The 23,283-nt window shown below is 41.9% G+C and overlaps 1 protein-coding gene across 2 annotated transcripts in view; it reads right to left on the bottom strand.

The window, feature by feature from the left end:
- The window catches only part of NT5DC1 (5'-nucleotidase domain containing 1), a 417,176-nt gene that overhangs the window by 350,570 nt on the left and 43,323 nt on the right, over positions 1–23,283 (bottom strand). For both annotated transcript variants that reach the window (XM_056566365.1, XM_056566366.1), the window contains exons 6-7: positions 22,555–22,634; positions 8,973–9,054 (exon numbers count right to left, since the gene is read on the bottom strand). In XM_056566365.1, coding sequence (XP_056422340.1) covers positions 8,973–9,054; positions 22,555–22,634 — 162 coding nt within the window. The remainder of the gene's footprint in view (positions 1–8,972; positions 9,055–22,554; positions 22,635–23,283) is intronic.

The following is a 23,283-nucleotide window of genomic DNA, read 5'->3' as shown; positions in this document are numbered from 1 at the left end:
GACAGACATCGCTGTGTGTGTGTTACACAGAAAAGCTTGTTGCAGCAGCGTTTCTTAGTCACCTCAGCCTTCTGTAGGACACAGAGCACAGCGTTTTTGCACAGAAATTAAATTCTTACTGCAGCGATTAACCCCTCAGTCACAGTGAACAGCATTGTACTACAGAGAGGGGCAGAGAGCTGTGTGTTTCCTCAGCTGCAGAAATGTTTTCACAGGAGGGAGAAATAATTTTTTAGAGCAAATCTGTGTCTTTGTTCCACAACAACTGGTCTGCTGGTTATACTAGTCTGTAGACAGTTTAATCCATACCCAGAAGTCCATTCTTAATAGTATTTGAGAGAGTAATTTTGCAATTTTGGGTTTAAAACACAGTGACTGTGTCTGCAGCACTGTTGTGTACTGCTGGTGTTGAAGGCAATTTTTTTTTTTTTTTTTGCGTACTGTAGCACATTTTTCTGCCCTCATAAGTGTATACCACATACGTACATCTAAGTAATGTACTATTTTGTACCTGTTAATCAGTTAAGGTCCTACATACTGTGAAAGTACAGCCAAAAGTAATCACTAGCTGGTGTTTTACTAAAATACACTTTTTTAAGTGAACTGTACCGCATTTCTTTGCCCTCATTAGTGCATATCACATACCTACATCTAAGTAGTGTACTATTTTGTACCTGTTAATCTGTTAAGGGCCTAGATAATGTGAAAGGACAGTCAAAAGTACACGCCTGCTGCTGTTCTAGACAAATACTGTTTTAAGCATAGTGAATCATATTGTACTCACCTCATACACGCACTAAGTATGTCAGGCAGAGAAGTGCCAGGATGTGCACAGAGAAGTGGCAGAGGCCTAAATTCATCAGGCAGAGGTCGCAGCAGACTAGGGGTGAGTGGCAGCAGGAGTCGTAGTGAGAGGCCTGAGCTCCTGGTATCAGCTAGCGGTCGTGTCTCGACCAGCAACCCATCTGCCATCATCGATTGGTTAACACGGTAACCTACTTCATCACAAGTGACATCTGATAACCCCAGTCAACAGTCAGTGGGTTCCTCCGACACAATCCTCCCATTGTCTCTGTCCCATGCTGTTCCCTCCCCTAAAGAAGTATCTTATGCTGTGGGTTCAGTTCCACTATTCAGTGAGGACGATCTAATAGAGGACAGTCAGCAACTACTGCCCAGCCAAGAAGTGGAGGAGACATCTGCCGCTTTACCCGCAAGGCGGGCAAGTAGTGATGAGGAGAGTGAGATGGGAGGCGGTGTTGGTGGGAAAATCAGCTACTCGGTGGTGTGGCAGTTTTGTTGCTCCAGATGCTCCTGCTTCTCCTACTTTTAGTCAGCCATTCCGCCAACAATGCATCAGGGAAGTCATGTCCAAGAGACAACAGTATGCGCCCACTCATCCAATGATGCAGAAGCTGAATGTGCTCCTGTCCAAGTTGCTGGTGTTGCAGTCCCTCCCTTTTCAAGTGGTGGAATCTGCACCTTTCAGAGAACAGATGGCTTGTGCCGAGGCGAGGTGGAGAGTGCCAAGCCGTCTTTTATTTGCGAAGAAGGCATTACCAGTCCTGCACCATTTTGTGGAAGAGAAGGTGGGCCAGTCCTTGAGCCTGTTGGTGTTTACCAAAGTGCACGGCAGCACCGACATCTGGAGCTGTAACTATGGTCAGGGACAATACATGTCCTTTATGGCTCACTGGGTGAATGTGGTTTCTGCACAGCCACAACACCAACTTGGACAGCTCACGCCACTTCCTCCTCCACGCTCTCAAGCCGTTGGTCCTGTGACAGTGTGTGACTCCGCCTGCTTATCCTCCACTGTGTTCTCAGCCTCCACTGCCCAGAAAAGTCTCAGTGGCCCTTCAGCATACCATGTGTGCAGAGCATGGGTCATGCTGTTCTTCACATGGTTTGCCTTGGTGAACGGAGTCACACAGGGGAGGAACTGCTAAAAGTCATTTGTAAAGATATCGGAGCATGGCTTGCTCCACGAAAACTGGAAATGGGAACCATGGCGACTGACAACGGGAAGAACATCTTGCATGTGCTGCGACTGGGAAGGCTGAGCCATGCGCCCTGCATGGCACAAGTGTTCAATTTGGTTGTGAAGCAGTTCCTGAAGTGTTCTCCCCATTTGCAAGACATCCTAACAATGGGAAGGAAATTTGCATGCACTTTAACCACTTGTGCACCGCAAACCACACCCTCCTTGAGCTGCAGCGTTAGAACGGTATCCCCCAACGTAGTCTGATTTGTCATGTTACCACGCATTGGAATTTCACCCTCCATATGTTGGAACGACTGTACGAACAGAGAAAAACCATCACCGATTTCTTGATGATCCAAGCGGATAGGGGTACTCCCCTGTGTAACTTCAATGTGAACCAGCAACGCGTTTCGAGGGGCGGGGACCCCCTCTTCATCAGGCTATCTGATTGGGCAGTGTGGATGTCCTTTATTTATACCTCATTTGCCCGCGAAAATCACATGTGTGTGTTACATAACATGAAAATAAAACAATAAAGAAAAAAAAAAAAAAACATAAAGGGTATGATAGCCCCAAGCAATCTCAAATGCCACAACAAATCCTCCCAGAAAAACGACAAAACTGGAAACGTGGGAACATACAAATGCAGAAAACCTAGATGCCTATGTTGCTTTACCATACGCCATAACCAAAAATGTTTTTCCAGTACCCATTCGGGTGAAACCTTCCCCATCAAACATCTGATGACATGCCAAACGGAATAGGTCATCTACCTCATAGAGTGCCAATGTGGTAAACAATATGTTGGAAGAACAACACAATCATTACATTTGAGATTGAATCAGCATCGATCCAACATAAAGAAGAGATTCATGCACCATAGCCTATCTAGACATCTGAGCCTGATGCATGAGGGAAACATGACAGCCATATCCATAACCCCAATTGAGCACATTCCACCGGGAAAGAAAAATAGGTTTGAAATCCTGTCACGCAAAGAAATGTTCTGGATTTACAGCCTCCAGACATTACAACCACATGGCCTGAATGAAGCGGTGGAATTAATATCTTAAAAAGATGAGATAGTTAACAACTGACACAACAACCACAACAAACATACTGAATTAAAACAAAACAAACAGCTGATAAGTACACATCCATCCACCATGCGTATGGATGTGTGTGTATGTACATACACATACACATATGCATTAAATAAATGTAATCATCCCTGTGTGGGGAAATGGGTCGGTGCCTCAGACCTCTCACCCAGCCACTGTAGATCTCCGAAGGGAGAGCGTTTGAAATGGCCCGACGTCTGCAGAATTATTACATATCACATATGCAATACAAGATAAGGTGCACAATATAATGGTTAGTCAAACTGACCATCTGTGGGTTATTTTACAGAATGCTCACTTCCATTTTTAATGTAAATGTCTTCTTTTCTATGGATTTTATTGATTTTTTTTTTCTTTTTTTTTTTTCTTTATTGTTTTATTTTCATGTTATGTAACACACATGTGATTTTCACGGGCAAATGAGGTATAAATAAAGGACATCCACACTGCCCAATCAGATAGCCTGATGAAGAGGGGACCCTCGAAACGCGTTGCTGTATTGCATGCTGAAGGAATAAACCTTCTTTTTATTTTCCAAAATACATCCGTGTCCAAGCGGTTTTATTTTACCAAGTTCTCGGAAACTTCCACATACCTGTGACGGACTACATCTGTGACGGAGGTGAGCGCCCACAGAAGCACTTCTCTTTTTTCTCGGGACCACGGGACCGATATTCTTCCATTCCAGTGACCGTCCTCCGCCGGTGAGAACGGATCTAGTGCCGGCTGCACTCCTCCAATCTGTGTCCCCCAAAATAGTGGGAAACAAGCGTCTACTGGTGTTGTGCCCACGGTACAACACAGAAAGGTGAGCAAACCTAACACAACAACTGAAAACACGAACCTGGAAACGGCTGCTCCCCCCCTTCCTTGGAGCCGACATCCATTTTTAATTTAATTTAATTATTTTCTTTTACACTCAGATTATCTATATATATATATTTTTTTTACTACGCTTAGATGCGCATTGTGTCTCCTCTGTCTTTTTCTATATATTTCTGTTCAATGTGAACCAGTGGCAGCTCATACGTGACACCTGTCGTTTTATCAGGCCCTTTGAGAAGCCACATTATTAGTCAGTCGCCAGGATTAAGGGATGAACGACGTCATTTCACTGCTTCATTTCTTACAACACGTCCCATGGGGGCTGAACTGAAGGAGGAAGAGGAAGGGGAAGGGAACAGTGGAGCACAGTTTAGGTTTTACCAAATTGGCAGTTTTTCTAGTAATCTGACAGGAGAGGAGGAGCAGGAGCAAACAGAGGAGCTAGAGGGTTATGAGGTAGGCGAGACAGAGGACCCAGAAACACCGTGGCAGTATGCAGTGGAGATGGAGGCAGGAAGTCCCTCCGAGTCACTTGCACAAATGGCACGATGCATGCTCACTTGCTTGGATAGTGACCGCCGAATTGTCACCATTCGGCAGCGGGATGACTTCTGGATCTCCACCTTATTGGACCCTCATTACCGCCACAAAATAGGGGCCTTTTTTACACCCACTGAGAGGAGGACAAACTTACCTACTACAGAGGCATCCTATGTAGTCAGTACACCGACGCCTATCGGCGCCATTGTCCATCCTCTCGCATGTCTACATTGGGGGGGCCCCCTGTGCTCACCTTCCACTGCCATGGCTGCTGGGGAGGAGTGGGGTGGCAGGAGAAGTACCAGCTCCATCAGCAGCAGCCTGAGTCTACAGTCGCTGTTGAGTAGCTAGCTACCATAAATCTTCAATTTAAATTTCAAAATTCTTCTTTTAATCTTAGGGATTGTGAAGCCCTAGTGTCTAATCATGCTGCTGCCAGCTCCAGGCTGTGTCATTTAGCCACTATATGGTCTCTTCATGCTGCCAACACCTCCACACTGTGTCATTCAGCCACTATATGGTCTCCTCATGCTTCAGCCACATCCAAGCAGTGTCGTTCAGCTACTATATGGTTTCCTCATGCTTCAGCCACCTCCAGGTTGTGTCATTCAGCCACTATATGGTCTCCTCATGCTTCAGCCACATCCAAGCTGTGTCATTCAGCCACTATATGGTCTCCTCATGCTTCAGCCACCTCCAAGCTGTGTCATTCAGCCACTATATGGTCTCCTCATGCTTCAGCCACATCCAAGCTGTGTCATTCAGCCACTATATGGTCTCCTCATGCTTCAGCCACCTCCAAGCTGTGTCATTCAGCCACTATATGGTCTCTTCATGCTTCATCCACCTCCAGGCTGTGTCATTCAGCCACTATATGGTCTCCTCATGCTGCCAACACTTCCACGCTGTGTCATTCAGCCACTATATGGTCTCCTCATACTGATGCCACCTGCAGGCTCTGTCATTGTGTCATTCTGTGGCAGTGATTCCAATAGCTATGCCTGTAATCTGCATGTCATACTGAATAACAGTATTATTTCACTACCCCAGCACACTCCATATACATGTTAGAACAAAGCAAAGTGTTCTACACACTTATTGAAGCTCTCCGTTGGCCAAAAATAGCAGTTTTTAACCTCGATTCCGTCTGGAAATTTGTACCAAAAGCGGTACAATTTTTTGCATTGAAATTCCACATCTCCCCCCGTCACATTCCCCCTCCCTTGTCACATTTCCCCCCCCCATATCACATTCCCCCCCTGTCACATTCCCCCCCCTTGTTGCATTCTCCCCCCCCCCTGTCACATTCATCCCCCCTGTCACATTCTCCCCCCTTGTTACACTCTCCCCCCGTCACATTCATCCCCCCTGTCACATTCCCCCCTTGTTACATTCTCCCCCCCCCCCTTGTTACCTTCTCCCCTCTCCATGTTACATTCCACTCCCCCCCTGTCACATCCCCCCTTTGTCACATTCCTCCCCCCTGTCACATCCCCCCCCCCTTGTCACATTCTCCCCTCTGTCACATTCCCCCCTATGTCACATTCCCCCCTATGTCACATTCCCCCCCCTTGTCACATTCCCCCCCCCCTTGTTACATTCCCCCCTATGTCACATTCCCCCCCCCCCTTGTCACATTCCCCCCCCCCCCCCCCTTGTTACATTCTCCCCTGTGTCACATTCCCCCCTTGTTACATTCTCCCCTGTGTCACATTCCCCCCTTGTCACCTTGTCATCTTCTTGTCCTGCAGCAAATACACTAGGTTTGCCGGCAGATTTCAAACCTAGTGTATTTGCTGCAGAACAAGTCCTTTCACCTTCAGCCAATCACAGGCTTTACACCACTGCGGCCTGTGATTGGCTGAAAAGGGAAAGGTCCTGTAAGATGAATAGTGAAGAGAGGACACCCCGGACCGCACGGAGGGGAACGACATCTGCAGGGACCGGGACTAGGTGAGCAAAAGGTTTTTTTATTTTCTTCCTTCTTACTTTTACACTTAGTTCAGGGTTTTCTACCAGGGGGCCTCCAGCTGTTGTGAAACTACTGCTCCCAGCATGCCCGGACAGCCTTTGGCTGTCCAGGCATGCTGAGAGTTGTAGTTTTGCAACATCTGGAGGCCCCCTGGTAGGGAAACACTGACTTTTAGTATATGTCTTTACCTGCTCTGGCCGGCCCCTGCAACGGGAGCCGACCCGAGCAGATAATCACATATTTTCCCGGGGGCTGCATCACTACATCGCAAAAAGCAAAAATCGCGATTTGATTGCTTTTGCGATATACTGTGCAGCCCGCACAGCAACTCTGCAATTCTACCCCGAGCGTGACTCGGGGTTACCGATTCTAGCAGCGAAAATTAACCCCGAGTCACGCTCGGGAATACCGCTAGGCTGGTTAATATAGATTCGCCGCAAATAAATTAGACCTGAACCAACATTTTTAGGAAAATTCGGCGAATCAGCCCAATCGCATTTTTCAAAAGTTCGCTCATCTCTAATCACAATAACAGTCTTACTGAGTTACAGTTCAATTTCATGAAAAACATAATGTGCCTGTTCTGTGAGATTAGTCGGTAAGGGTATATTCACATGCACATCACAGATTTGTTCCTAGACTTTGTGACTAAAAATTAACTTCCTAAATTTGAATAGAATTGTTTTGTGCAGCAAACATTTGGTCTTCTGCAAATCTGATTCAAATGAATGTGTTAGTTACAGAAATGTCTGTAACAAATCTGCCACATGGATATATACTCTTAGAATAGGGTCACCCGCAGCATATTTCCCGCTGCTGTGAGCAGACACACATGGATACTGCGCCGCACCTACAATATTCTGCGGATATTTGATGATGCAGATTTCAATGTAAACTATGACTGAACACAGCTTCAAATCTGAAGCATCAAATATGTACAGGATACTGTATGAGTTTATTTTATGAAACAATCTAGAATTAGGGTGCATTTTTGGGCATATGGCGTCCGGATAGCAGGGGAATTTAAAAACCAGCCGCTGCCTTATCCCCGCTGGACCCATCCTGCATCCCATTCATTTAAATGAGCTGAACGGAGTCAGATAGTAAGTCCAGTCGGCTCATTTTTGAACAGACCATGGGGGGGGGGTATTTATCAATTTTACCTGTTGACAGTTTCTTTTTACCCTTTTTTTTTCCCTTTGGTTTTTGTGGACATGCACCAAATTTATCATTTGGTGCAAGTTGTTAGTAATTTTGGCTCAAATGTTGAAATCAGCTGTTCACAGCGCCTTTTACACAGAACTTACCACCACAGAGGACGGAGTATTTTACCCTGTAGAGCAGCCATTTCGGAGTCCCTCCTGCAGTATATCAGCAAGCAACATGAGTTATTTTCTTTTGTGGGGTTTATAGCCACCAGGTGAAATGGATTTTTTGGGAATTTTTTATTTTTTTTGTTACTTTAGTGCAGTGGTCTTCAACCGTCGGACCTCCAGATGTTGCAAAACTACAATTCCCAGCATGCTGGGAGTTGTAGTTTTGCAACATCTGGAGGTCCGCAGGTTGGAGACCATTGCTTTAGTGCTTAACTTTCCTGAACCTGTGTGGCCATGTCCACTGCTGGCTCAACGGAGGGTGAAGGTCCCTCAGAGACAACTATGTCACAGGATAGTATTGCGCAGCCCTGGAGGCGTCGCTGCTTTCACAAAAAAATTTTTTTATGTATTTTGACACCTTTACATTTTCTGACATTGCTAAGTGTGTTTTCCATGTGCAAAATTTCTTGGCGGGAATTTGCGCCAAAAAAACGGGATGCCAAATGATGAATTACTGACTTAAGTTAAAATCACACACAGGACCGTGTGATTTTGAGAAAGTTGTAAAAATGACAGTGGAGAAGATGCGCCAAACTTTGGCACAAAAAGACACTGCGCCAAAGTATTGCGCCAAAGTTACGTGAAAAAAACATAAATCCTTTGATAAATAACCCCTATAATTTTCAGCCCGGCATCAAAACAGTTTACGGTTCAAAAATGAGTCGACTCGGGTCACTATTTTCAGCTCATTCAAATGAATACAATGCGGCACGGGTTCGGGGGGAGACGACATCAGCAGTTTTTTAAATTTCCCTGCTGGATCCGGCAACCATACGCCCAAATCGGAGTGGGAATGCAGCTTAACTGATTTTAGAAAATCTTTTCAAATATTTTAACCATAATGGAGGGTAAACTTAAAGGTATATACATTTCTGGCTCTCTTTAAAAAAAAGAATACATTTACATTAAGACAAAAGATAAAGTGGCAGAATGGTTGAAGACATTTCTATCAGTACCATCAATCTGAATGGAGCTTGCATATTTGTATATGGTGTAGAAATAACCCAATTCAGATGTACAGTATATAATACAGTTTTATTCACAGAAATATAAAAATGGTTGTGTGTGAATACAACCTAATAAACGTTTCTCATGGCTGATATTAAAAACACATTTTCCCAGTATAAAGATGAACATTAAACATAATGTCTTACCTTTGAAAGCAGTAGTCTTGTAGTTGTGTTCTATTGCAGAAATTATATCTTTCCAGAAATCAAACTTCTTTTGTCCATCAGTCTGTTAAAAACACATACACTGTGAATTAATATAGTTTTGTATCTTAAAGGGATCCTGAAACATCCTTAAAACGTAGTCCAATCTGCAGGCAGGATGTTATAGAGCAGGAGAAGCTGAGCGAGTTCTAGCATAGTAGTAATTCATTATGGGAATCTCTGCTCATTCTGGGCTAAGATGCCATTATATTGGACTACATTTTTGATTTAATATTTCCCTTTAATAATTAAATATATGACACAAAGTTAAAAACAATAATTCAAATTTAGATTTGGTGAGGGTGATAACACAAGCAAAGGTCAAGCTAATTTCCACCCTAGGGACACCAGTGTTATACAGAGACAATGTATGTTTGATAGCTAAACATTTTGATTCCATGAAACACCCAAAAAATGTAAAGGAATAATTTTTTTTAAATTAATGGCATATTTTTTCAACATCAAGTACAAGGAAAAAATTGCACAGTTCTATATTTATTAACAAACAAAAAACATTATTAATGCAAGTGTTTGATATATGCAAGTGATTACAATATTAGGGTGCATTCACACCACATTTGTGAGAGAAGGTTGGCTTATTTTTACCCCGTATTCAGTTTTGTGGCCAGACTGAAAACCGTAGCATACCACGGTTTTCAGTCTGGCCACAAAAGCGGATATGGGGCAAAAATGGGCCGACCGGAGTAACTCTCTGACACCGGTCCGGCTGGAATACAGGTTTTTAAATTTCCCAGCCGGATCTCGCAAACGTGGAATGAATGCTCCCTTACAGCGAGAGGATACATTTATTGCAGATAACTGTACAAGTGAATGGAAGCTCTAGTACCCTGTTAAGCCTCCTCTAGCCTGGATACAAGATGAGATACAGTTGATATAGACGAATGCAGGTTCTGTATGGCATCCTGAGGAACATTTTTCCACAGATGTTGCAGCTGGGACTGTAGATCCTGCACACTTACAGGTTTCTGGATTTGGCGTCCCAGCTGGTCCCATAAATGCTCAATTGGTGATAAATCTGATGATCGGACAGACTAAGGAAGTGCTGCGATCTGGCAGAGACATTGCAATAAAAATCTGTGTAATAAATGTGGCTGCAGGATGTCTTGCACATATTGTTAAGCTTCAACTAGAAACTCCAAATTGTATGAGGCTGTGCGCCTTAACATACTTTTGTACCACATAGTGTAGTGATCAAGAACTATTATATATAGGGTGACATCCACATAACATTTTATACTAGATACAAAGTCATCTACCAAAAACAAGTATACTTATAAAATTATAAATGCTTTATTAATTGCTCATTAAAAATATATACATAAAATAAATGGTATTCACATACAGAGAACTTCAACAGGCAGATAGTGTCTTCAATACTTGTTAGTATTACTGCATAATAGCCACAGTAACCTTCAGCAACACACGGAAATGTGACTCAAATTCAGAACACATGGCTAATGCAAATAGCAATTACAAACATGTAAAAATACGGATATGCAGTGCCTAATATGTATATCCGTTGTGGAAATAGCAACCACAACCCATATATAAGTGACCAAAACACACTCAATAATATAGCCTGTGACTATATGAGGGTCCCTCAAGACCCAGAGTCACGCTTAAGAATGGCTGTAAAGTGGAGACACTGGCTGCTTGGCCCCAAACGCATGCTTTCGTGTCTTCCTCAGGGGGTAATCATGTCTGTATTCTGGCTGTTTTTATGTGCCTCATGAGGCCACCTGACTTCCGGAATGCCGGCATCGTTTCCGGTTTAATCCTGTTAGACTGTTAGTGTCCCTTATATCACTACTAGGGGTGACTGACTGTCCTATTCAATGGCCCATGGCAATTATACCAGCTGTTGGGGCAGAGTGCGCCTCCGCAGCAAAGGCAGGATTTAAGTGCTCACCTTAAAAAAAAAACTGGATTCATCTCTAAAGATGTTACAATGTCAGTCTGTACCAGTCCAGGTTTCTTGTCCATGACATTACTACAAATGAAGGCAACAGTGTCAAGACACAGAATGGACACCATGACACCAAATTTTCTTCTGACAAGTGCCTGGAAATTATCTGGGCAGAGCCAGAGATGTGTAATGATGGTGTTCACCTGTGTCTGGATGCTGGACTCTGTGGAAGCTGCTCATGCTCTCTATTGGTGGTCTGTATGGGCTGAAGCATTTTTGCTGTGTGTGCATTTCCTCTCAACAGGCCCTAAAAGCTTGGTCAAAACGGTCAAGAAAATGGGCAAAATTCGTTAAATTTTCTCAGCCCAATGATACGCCCCTCTAAAAGTATGTCACCTGAAGGATGTGGAAGAAGCACTCTTACACCCTCTTGTGACAAGACCCCATGTTTAATCAGACCACACTTATAATAATTTATATATCTGACATCAGGGGTGTAGCTATAGAGGTAGCAGTTGCCCCGGGGCCCTGGTGCCTAATGGCGTTCCAAAGCACATCTGCCCCATAAGAGACCAGTATTATTGTCATTTGGGGCCCTGTTGCAGATCTTACATCATGGCCCAAAAGCTACACCTCTGTCTGACATAACTGCATGGTGAGTTTTGCAGCAATCAGACATTTTTGTATTGGTGGATTATTATTTATTTATTTTTGTCAAGAATTGTGTATAGAAATTTAATTTTTATACATTTTGGCACAAAGTGGTGAAACTTTTTCTGGAAAGGCATATCACATCAATGACATATCCAGCAAACACTCTGGATCTTAATCAAAAATGTATGGTGATAATTAAACAACTCGTCCATGACAAGACTCCACCCTGCAAAGCTGATCTGTTGAAAAAGTTGGAACCAGTTCGATGTAGCATATTGTTTATTAGTGAAATCCAGACCTCAAAGAATTTAGGCTGTCCAAGGAGCCCAAGGAGATGCAATAAAGAACTAACTGCATTTTTTGTTTTTGTTATTGACGGAATAATTTTGTCCCCAACAATGTGTAATTCTATATTGTTTTGTCTACTTGTTCTGGAAGAAATACATGCCAAAAATTATAAAAATCTACTTTCATTTGCTTTTTATGAAGCCAGGATGTCCAGTTATTGCAGGGCTATTACAATGACCGTAGCAGTATACAGCCTCAGCCTGGCTGACTGGGCAGCTCCGTGAGAACCACAAAGGAGTAAATTAGTAGTTTTTTTTCCTACTCACTTGCCTGTACATAATAATAAAAATAAATAAATAAAATAAAAATAAAAAATAAAAAAAAAATATATATATATATATATATATATATATACTCCCTAGAATACCCCTTTTTGTCCTGTGATTTGTGTATTTGCTACAAAATAGAAAAGGAATGAGAACATCCTTTAGGCATTGTGTTTCTGTAAATTTTCTACATTATAGTTCTCTATAAAAAAAAAAAAAACACAAGAGCTACAATCAGACGTATGCAATAACTACTCATGGACTGTTAAATGGTTAAAATAAATCTGGTATCCCAACCAGTCGGGAGAATAAAGGGGCTGTGCCCTGGCCACCTCCTGTGCAAGGGAGCTGCTGAATGTCTTTACTTCATTTTCTGAATGAGTTGATTTTTTTCCCCAGTTTTATTGTATTAAATTGTGCCTGTAATAAAAAAAAAACTATTTAACCCCACCGGGGTTAACAAAACCTCTTTATAATATGTGTCCTAAATAAAACATAACTTTTATTAATTATGCGTTAATAATATAACTGGTGAGAAACACACATTTAAAAACACAACCCCCTATGTGTCTCTTTCTATATTCCAAGAATTTTTATAAAAAAAGAACACTGGTGGCCTAAATGAAGTCCGAGAGCACCTGTTGTATTAAGGTGTTTATGTTTACACCATTGTTATTTTAGGTACATATGACATTGATTGTAATTAATTCGCAATTGTACTCTCATATTGGCTATAACTTGGTATACCGGTAGCCTGCTGTGCACCGCAGGTTGCGAAGCACGAGTGTATAAATCACACTTCCTTTTGTTCATTGATTACATAGAGGACGCTAAAGGGTTGCAAGTTAGAAGGTGATACTGTCACACCCAGACATGTTTCGCCACTATGTGGCTTTATCAAGGAGGACAACTGACAGCATTGAGTGTTAGTCAATTATGGTCCCTTTTTATATGGTGTTCCTGTGACATCATTGCTTCGGGTTTTCAATCAGGCATTGCCTAGCTGGTGTCCAATAGCTACACTCCTATTCATACTCTTTGTCCCAATCAGAAGCACTGGTACAACCAGTGCCACCACTCCACCTATCTGCATCGCTATTCTTTGCTGACATCACATGCCAACCTATGCATGTGACTCAATGTCCAATTGTAATTTGCTACATTACTATCCAATCCGTACCTGTGGAGTTGTAAACATCTGTGCGTGTTCGTGTGTACTTGTATGACGCTCGCCACCTTCCACTCCCGTGCCGAGTCATCCCACGTGACCATAACAAATGCACGTGGCTAAGCCTACTGATGGAAATCAATCATGCACAGGCTGATTCTGCACATTAGGACCACGTTGTCTGGTACGCTCGTATTGTAGCCACGGCCTCTTTTTCCCTAATGCCAATAATTGTAGACACATTCACGCTAGATGCATTTATGACAAAGGTGGAGAGGGATACATTTTCTAATTTATTATAAGCCCAGGTATTACCCGGTGCAACGTCCCTCATTTATATGCCAATCATAGGTACTCATGTACAGGGATATATGATATCTTAGTGTTTTTCCCATACTGGAAAAATGCTTATTATTAAATATAGGACAGTTCTGCATTGGATAATTATTGATTACTAAATATGGGACAGTGTTCCATTCAGGGAGCTAGTGACTAACACATCAAGATAGTCCCCACCCAATTTTACTCTACTGTGATTAGTCATATCCAGGTAGGTATGTTGAGTAGTGTATCCAACACAAAGATCCAATAGATTGCGTTAGATGAAAGCGGTAAAATTGAACCCTTTATTTAGGCCCTTCGGGCTCAAGGTTCCCAACCGGAAAATCCACTTAGACTCTTCTTTAAGAAGGATATTATGCAGATTTCCCTGGACAGTCCTCCATACCTACCCGAATGTAACATATCGAAGAGGCTCCAACCTGAGGGACCTAGTGGTCCACAGCCACTTCAGTACGGAAAAAAGAGAAATGTGGCTTAAGAATCCCAATTTGGGAACCTGTCTGTGTGGGCAGTGTTCCTTCTGCACCTTTGTAACTCGGCGGAAAGAATTTACTGATCCTGTAGATGGGAGAGTGTACAAATTGTATGACTATATTAATTGCAAAAGCTCGAGAATAATCTATGTATGTGATTGCACACGCCATTAACTATACATAGGGAAAACCCTTCAGGAATTCAGAAGACGGATCTCTAAACACTTGAGTGGCATAGGGACGGGTGCGGATACACCCATAGCCCGCCATATCAGGGAAACGCATGGGAATGACTAACAATTTAATACTCTGGGGCCTGAGACAGATTAGACTCGGCCCAAGGGGGGGAAATCTGGATAATATCCTTCTTAAAGAAGAGTCTAAGTGGATCTTCTGGTTGGGAACCTTGAGCCTGAAGGGCCTAAATGAAGGGTTCATTTATACAATTATTGGCATTAGGGAAAGAAAGACCGTGGCTACAATATGAGCGTACCAGACATTGTGGTCCTAATGTGCAGAATCAGCAAGAGCACATGAAGGCGCACACCACCAATTAAATAATAAGTACTTTTATTAGATCACATGAAAAGACAAAAAATTTGTATGTAACAAGATTAAAAACAATAAAAATGTGGGAGCCAGTAAATACATGGCCTCCCAACGCCACAGAAGGAGGACTTTTTTTTTTTTTTTAAATCAACTGGTGCCAGAAAGTTAAACAGATTTGTAAATTACGTCCATTAAAAATCTTAATCCTTCCTGTACTTATTAGCTGCTGACTAATACAGTGGAAATTCTTTTCCGTTTGAAACTCAGAGCTGTCTGCTGACATCATGAGCACAATGCTCTCTGCTGACATCTCTGTCCATTTTTAGGAACTGTCCAGGGTAAAAGGAAATCCCCATAGCAAACATATGCTGTTCTGTACAGTTCATAAAATGGACAGAGATGTCAGCAGAGAGCACTGTGCTTGTGATGTCAGAAGCCAGTTCTGTGTTTCAAAAAGAAAAGAATTTCCGCTGTATTATTCAGCAGCTAATAAGTACAGGAAGGATTAAGATTTTTTAATAGAAGTAATTTACAAATCTGTTTAACTTTCTGGCACCAGTTGATTTAAAAAAAAAAGTTTTTCACCGGAGTACCCCTTTAAATGCAAATAACACAAAGATGAATTACGCTTGTAGTCCACGCCGGTCTACAACAAAATGGCGCTCGCGTTAGGAGCGCCAGCACACAGATCCCACATATCCATAGATTAGACAGTCTTGATGCACTTGCGCAGATCGTTTGAAGTTCACAGGTAGTGTAAAGACAGTCCAGTAACACTATGGCATGGTACCGGAAGTAAATGAATATTATTGTGAATGATTGATGGTCCACAGGATGCACTATACAGCTGCTGACACAAGTAATTAGAAATAATAAAAGGAGGCATTAGATCATTTACAAGCCATGTTCCCCTGAGGAAGTCCTCAGAGCTTAGTGACGTCACCGCTGCTGCTCTCTGCTGGGTCCCGCTGCTAGAGAACAGCAGCGGTTACATCACTAAGCTCTTCCCATGCCCCAAGCCGGGTGCCCGGAGCTGGACTAACGGATAAGATTACCGGAGATCCCCGCCACAGAACAGGACAAGGCGAGTACTATTGTGCAGGCGACACTGGTGACAGATTTCCTTTAAAAGGCTAAACAACCTCACACACTGATACTAAATATATGTATGTTTTTATTAAAGGCACAATTTAATACAATAAAACAAAAAAAAAAATAATTCAACTCATTCAGAAAATGAAGTAAAGACATTTAGCAAATCCCTTGCACAGGAGGTGGCCAGTCCCTTTATTCTCACAACTGGTTGGGATACCAGCAGCCGGACCTGACATATCACAGGTTATGTTAAAATTTGCTATCAATGCATTGTTTTTCTGTTCATCTGCTCAGCCTTGGAGCAGATGAATTTACTTTCAACAGCAATATATCTATATCCATATGTACTTACACCATTTTAAGTGTTTTGTATTGCTTGACGGTTTGTGCCTATGGTAAGTTCTGGGAAATATAATTTGCAGATCTAATTAGTCTCTGCTTGGTATTTTATGTCTTTTATAAAAATTATTTCTCCTCACAAATAAAATTATGTTATGTATAAAGAGGAGTAGGCTTCATGGTCCTGGGTCACCATCATGGCCTACCTCATGACTTAAGCTGCAGCCTGGGGTAGCTGCCTACCCCAGAAATGCAGCCGGCTGGCCTAGCACAACAGATACAGTTTGGAGGACTTCTTGCACATGATTAACTTTATGATTCAGTCTTATTAATTCTCTGCAGCCACCAGATGCACACTTTAAGCACTAGCTTACTAGGCCTCAAAGTCATGATCTTATATAGCTGACAGCATAGCAGATATGCCCAGTAAAGAACTGCAGTCATTCAAAGAAAAGCCAGCACTGCTCACCAGCTCTGACTGGTTGCTGTAGAGTGGCATCTGTTGGGGAGAGCATGAAACGACATCAGGGAAAAGTACTCCACGAGTATTGTATAAAAATATGCAGATTTTGTCTCCTTAAAAAATCAACAACAGATATTTAATTCATTTTTTGAAGTCATAAATTCCACCAACATGTGAGTATATAACATACTGTAAATCATGTCTGCCATGCTTGTTATGTGCTGTAAAGGGATTACAAATAAAGTTGTAGGATTTTTGAGAATTTTTATGTCATAACTCTTGAAAAGCGCCATTTCTGCTCTCCGCCAATACCTGCATTAGATCTCCTGCAATGTATACTGCATTGTAGCTCACTAGGTTTCCAATTTAGTATAGGTTCACCTTGCCCTTGGGCTTCGCTAAAGGGAGCTTGGCTCCAGTAAACTACTGGGTCCCCAACAGATCCCAATAAGCTTAATGGGACCTGGTGGAATCCGTTATCCTTGAACCCGTTTTAGGGCTGCAGTTCGGCACCCAAAAAAAAAAAAAAAAAAAGCAAAACTGACCCAGAACGGGGCAAAGCACAACAACAATGTGAACCTAGCCTAAAAGGTGTCAGCTCCTAGGTACGATGAAAAGTAATATTCCAGCACTGATCCTAAAAATAAAAGTTTTTTGATAAGTGCACTTTGAAGAAAAATTTGCAGTGCCGAATATCAATTATGGTCATAAAAATATGAATTATGAAAAAAAAAATATATTTTTTTAAATATCAAAATTATGACCTGGTGAATTGTAGACAAAGCCAATCAATACAATTCACATCTGAGTCTGACTATTTCCTCAGATATCAACAATTTTTTTTAATATATATATATATATATATATATATATATATATATATATATGACGGGATGACATTAATGCTAAGGATGTAGGTTTTGCAATATACAATAATACACAGGTATTATAAAAGTATGCAGATTTATTGGTTTCAAGGTTATAAACATAAATGAGTAACAAACAATGATATATGCAAATGAATAGCAAATAGATATGTTAGTAAACATTACAAGCCTATTAATTGACTACATATAGTAGAACAATACATGTGAGTAGTGAGGAACTTGTTACAATATAACATGAGCTACTAGATTAGGAGATCATACAAGAAAAGGTTTATAAATAACTCTGTCCAGGGGAAACCTCATGATATCAAGATGGGCAATATCTAATCAGATACACTCCCCGCCCCCTTCTAACCAACAACACATCACATGACTCCAAGAATGGGCGATTCCATCTAAGGATATAGACATGGAAGAACTTTATTTCCACCCCATTCTGGACTTTTCTATACATGACTTTGGTAAGATTATTAAGACTGATAGCACAGAGATATATGATTTGCTAGACTATATTTTAAAGGAAGAACTTGAATCGCCAATCTAAATGGTATAATTCCATCCAAATTATTCAGATTAGTCTTAATTAAAGGGGTACTTCGCTGCTCAGTGTTTTGAACAAACTGTTCCGAACGCTGGTGTTGGGAGCTCGTGATGTCATAGCCCCGCCCCCTCATGATGTCACACCCCACCCCCTCATTGCAAGTCTATGGGAGGGGGCGTGTCGATGTCACGCCCCCTCCCATAGACTTGCATTGAGGGGGCAGGGCGTGATGTCATGAGGGGGCAGGGCTATGACATCACGAGCTCCCGCCGCCGACTCCAGCGTTCGGAACGCTGAGCAGCGGAGTACCCTTTAAATGGAATACCATTTGTGTGTCTCTTACCAAGTCTATGTAACATTTTCGCTTCTGTTCTTAGTAAAGGTGAATGGTCCATCATCGCATAGTCATGGATAACCATTGGTCGGTACCGTGTGATCCGTCCTGCTTGCTGGGATCTCAAATGACTCATGGCTTCCATCTTGTGGATCTCTTTCAGTGGCAGACTTCTTTGTCTGTCTAAACTCTTTTCTCTAAGTGTGTTCTTTGGTCTCCTCCTTTCCTAAATTTCCTTTGTCTCTTGAACATGGTTTATTACCATGTTCTAATCTGTTAGACACACCCTCCGAAATTGGAATTCCTTAATGAATGTAGGTTACATATGGTAATGACTATGACATCACTATAATACCCAGAATGCATTTCTGGTTGGAGTAATGTCAACTACCCATATGCTAGGGGGTTAACTGTCCAAAGCTGATTTAACATACGCCATTAAGAGTTAACTGTTGAAAGCTGATTTTAAATGGGTAATCTTGTCCTAAGACATATTATCCCCTATCCAAAGGATATCTTGCATGACTATCTTGCATTCAGCATAGACTTGAATAGCGGGGGAGGGGCATGACGTCACACGGGGGCAGAGTCGTGACATCACGATACTCCGGCCCCATGGTCGTCACATGGCAGATTCTGAGCTGGCAGCACAGCGTGCAGCTCCCCAAGGTGGGTGCTGATTGCAAGATTGCGGGGGTCCCCAGTGGCGGGACCCCCGCGGTCAGACATATTATCCAAAGGATATGGGATAAGATGTCTTAGGGCCGGAGTACCCCTTTAAACCCACATTCCACACATGATGTATGGAGCCCTAAATTAGAAGTATAGGGATTAGTTCTGACACATATACCAATTAAAACATGGTTTCTCAGACAACACGGGGCCTAGTAGGACATTTTCCCAAACTATGAAATTTATGGGAAAGAGCTATAGATCTAGACTGCAATGGAGGATTCTCCAACACAGATGTGTGAATGTCTATCTGTCCAGTCAAATGGGTAATTAATTGTTAGAATAACATTCACAAGACTAGCACAGCTTTGCACAAAGACTCATTATAAAAGTCTATACTTGAGAAGCTATCACCTTCCCACCATGTCTTAGGAATGTAAGCACTGAGCAGTACTCCTAATGAGAATATATAAGATAATAGATATGTATTGATGTCCTTTACAATACTAACAGTATATGCAATATCATATGTCCTACTGACTATATATATATATATATATATATATATATATATATATATATATCTCTCTATATCTAATGTTCATTCGAATAAGACGTAATTATAAGTTTCACAGTTTCTACATCAACAGATAGATAGTTGTATCAACAGTAAGTTGTAGGGGTGATATCAGACATGGCTCTATTCTTCATTGGGAACTTAAACGCCTCTATCTTATTACAGTCATAAATTTGGAGTGGCTAGAGAAGTACTCCCCTCAGAATAGCGCATTTGTAATGAATAAACTTGGAATACACTGTGGCCTATTTAGAACATACACAAAATGGTGGACAGATACAGTTATCATTAGTCATTCATTTTTGGGGCATACAATAAGTACGACACGGATGACTGACAAACAGCTGCCATGCCCCTCCATTCATGTCTATGGAAGGAGGCGTGTCACGCCCCCTCCCATAGACCTGAACGGAGAGGGCGTGGTGTGACGTCATGCCACACGGCCGGCCTGGAGATCGCGCAGGGGGGAGGCGGCCCTGTGGCCGGACCTCTTGCGATCAGACATGTTATCCGCTATCCTTTGGATAGGGGATAACATGTATAGGGGCAAAGTACCCCTTTAATGGCAGAAAAAGACTACATGGTCTATCTGGTCTGTCATAATATTTACCAATTTATTTTTGTCTTAGGATAGATATATCTTTATTGCAAGAAGAAAAGTCCACAGCACTCCAATACGGATGAGTTAGATTATTATTATTTTTTTTTACAAGTCAGCATAAAACAAACATTTAAAAAAGGCACACAGAATAAAGGAACATGTAGCAACACAATTGATTGTGCTATTGCATTTCATTTTCCAACTGGATATAAGATAGACTTTTAGAAGTAGTAACAGATAGATAGTGAGGGCAATGTTCCGGTCCACCTTGGACCTTTATCAAACTATATCTGCGGTAAGCACATGAGGAGATCGTAGCTTACACCAGCATCTCTTTGCTCACTATGCCACCCACCTAGATCAGGGCCACTCTCAGATCTATTGACCTGGAACCCCAGATCCTCATAGGAGAGTGGTAAACGTTGAAAACCAGGTGGCTACGTGAAATAGAAAAAAATACTTAAAAATCTGAAGCTGAACTTTTACAACTTGACATACTGTTGTGTTATGAAAGCTAGCTTCTGAAAATACTGAGCACAAAGTAGCTACTTAAATAGTCAGTGACTGCCTTATCCTAATCAATATAGGTATTCCCTTCCTTGCTCTCAGCAGCAATGATTTTTCTTCTTCCTTATAGTTTTGCTACAGCTAAGTTCACATCTGTGTGGAAGTCTGTTTTAGTGACAAACAACCAACCGACCTGGTTGGTCTGTTGGTCAACAGACATCAGTGGGCCCCATCGACTTTGAATGGGGTTTGTCGGGTTTTCATCTGGTTGATGTTTTTCAGGAGTTGGAAAAAGAAAAAAAAGCTGATGTGAACTAATTTGTTTTACATAAAAGTCCAATTGCCTTAAAAATTCCTGTGTGGTAGATGGTGTGATGCAGGGCAAATAGAATTACCCTAGGGGCATATGGTATTAACCCCTTGTGTTCGTGATGCCAGGGCGTGGTTTATCCTCTATACCACCTGAAGGAATATCGCTGGATCCTGGGCTAGGCACGGGGGCAATAATGACTCTGACCCCAAGTTACGGAACAACGGTAGCTTTACTGAGTCAGACAGATGTAGCAGTCTATACAGCTTGGCTAGGCCCACGGAGGTGACTAGTGACTTCAGAGACCTTAGGGCTTGCTGGGACTTAGTGGACTGGGCGATTTGCATGCAGACCACGCTGACTTGAGACAAGATGACTTGACTGACTTGACTATGACAGACTTTGACTGACTTCACCCCTTCTGTAGCTTACCAGGCTTTGACTGGACCTGTGGAGCAATGGACTTGAGAATCCGTGGCTGCTGGACTGACTTTAGGCCTCCTCTGGACTCCAGACACACACCTAGGCATGGACTCACTGCAACTCAGCCCAGACTAAGAGACTGAAGAGACTCCTCCCAGGGTTTATATAGGGGAGACTCTGGTGGGGTCCCATACGTCACCCTATGATCACTAGTACCTCACTGGGTAGCAAACACATGACAACTGGTTAATCACGTCACTTGTTCTTAAAGCTATAACACATTACAAGTATAATAAACTGGATAACATATTTACAAATGAATATGCAAGGGGAACAGATGCCGAGGGTCCAGGGGACACTGTATGGAGGCTGTCTGAGAGGGCAGCAAGGATACAGGGGTACAACTCCTGTACTGGGCAACCACAAGTGTACACTGAGCACTTACACTAGCTAATTTATTTCAACATTTTAATTCACTATTTATAAGTGTTACTCTCATTATAAAATGAGATGTCATGCAACAATGTCAAATGTTTTCTTCGGTTGGGGTCACTGTGCTTAGACTCCCACCTAACTTGAGATACAGCCAGGTTTAAGGCGCTACCCTTGCTCGGTTGTCAACCCATCAAGTGCAAGACTATACCTCCTTAGGGTGGTCTCTCTTTGTCCTAAAATGCACGGAAAAACAATAGTAGCAGGAAGATCTTTCCCATCCGTGAGTGATATTTTATCTCGGCTATAAAAAGAGATTACATTGTAGTGGTAGCTACTACTTTTTGCCTAATATTTGTCTATTTATACAGTTTTTTGACTCTCTTTACCACCAAAGGTTACATTGTTTAGTTCTGTGGAGGCCACATATTAGTCCGGCTTGGTGATCTGGTGACCAACAGTAAATTTTGTTTGTTAGAAAAATATCAGATGTATAAGGGGCCTCTAGCTATAGAAAGGTTTCTCGGAATATTGAAACTATAAATGAAAATAAATATCATTCTCTGGTTGTTAGTCACAAAAATGCGCTTATAAAAAGGTATTGATCTTGTACTCACCATTTCTAAAGAATCGACTATTTTAGCGCACAGAAGAGCTCCTGGCAAATCAAAATAGTTGTCATAGAAGTAGTATTTAGCTGTAACAGGAAAAGACAACAAATGTAAGTTTTGCAAATGTATGTTTTATTATTAATAAATTACACAACAATGCAACTTTGTTACACAGCTATATTTGTGGAAGCACAGAACAAAAGGCATATAAAAAATCCCTTTCAGGGATGAATATGCAATACATCCATGTTAGATATTTAGGACATTGAAAACACATCCATCCTCTTATAAAAACATTTTGCCCCCAAAAGTGATGAATAAACAAAAGCTCTCTCTGTTCTGTATAATCAAGCAGAGCGTTTATTTCAGATTATTATCCTGGGGAAGGTACAAGTACCAAAGGAATTTATCTTCCTATGGGGCTGCATCCTATGAGAAACAAATGTTGATCATTCATCTCCTAAAAAAACAGAAGGTCTAATCCATCTTCCTACTTCTTGTTTAAACCTCTTGTAGTGGTGCACCCTTTTAAGTAAGTTCCATCTTACTGAATGCCATTTTTACATAAACCAAATTTAATAAGAATAGTAAATTCTTCATATACAGCAGGAACTGACACTGCAAACAGATTGCAATAGCCTTAAAGGGGTATAACAATCTCTTGTACAGGGCCCAGCTCTCACGCTGTACTTGCTATACTCATGAGGGCTCCTGGTACCAGCCTTCGGAGACGAG

The sequence above is a fragment of the Hyla sarda genome, chromosome 3, assembly GCF_029499605.1.
Source record: "Hyla sarda isolate aHylSar1 chromosome 3, aHylSar1.hap1, whole genome shotgun sequence".
NCBI lineage: Eukaryota > Metazoa > Chordata > Amphibia > Anura > Hylidae > Hyla > Hyla sarda.
This window is presented reverse-complemented; position numbering and strand designations above follow the sequence as displayed.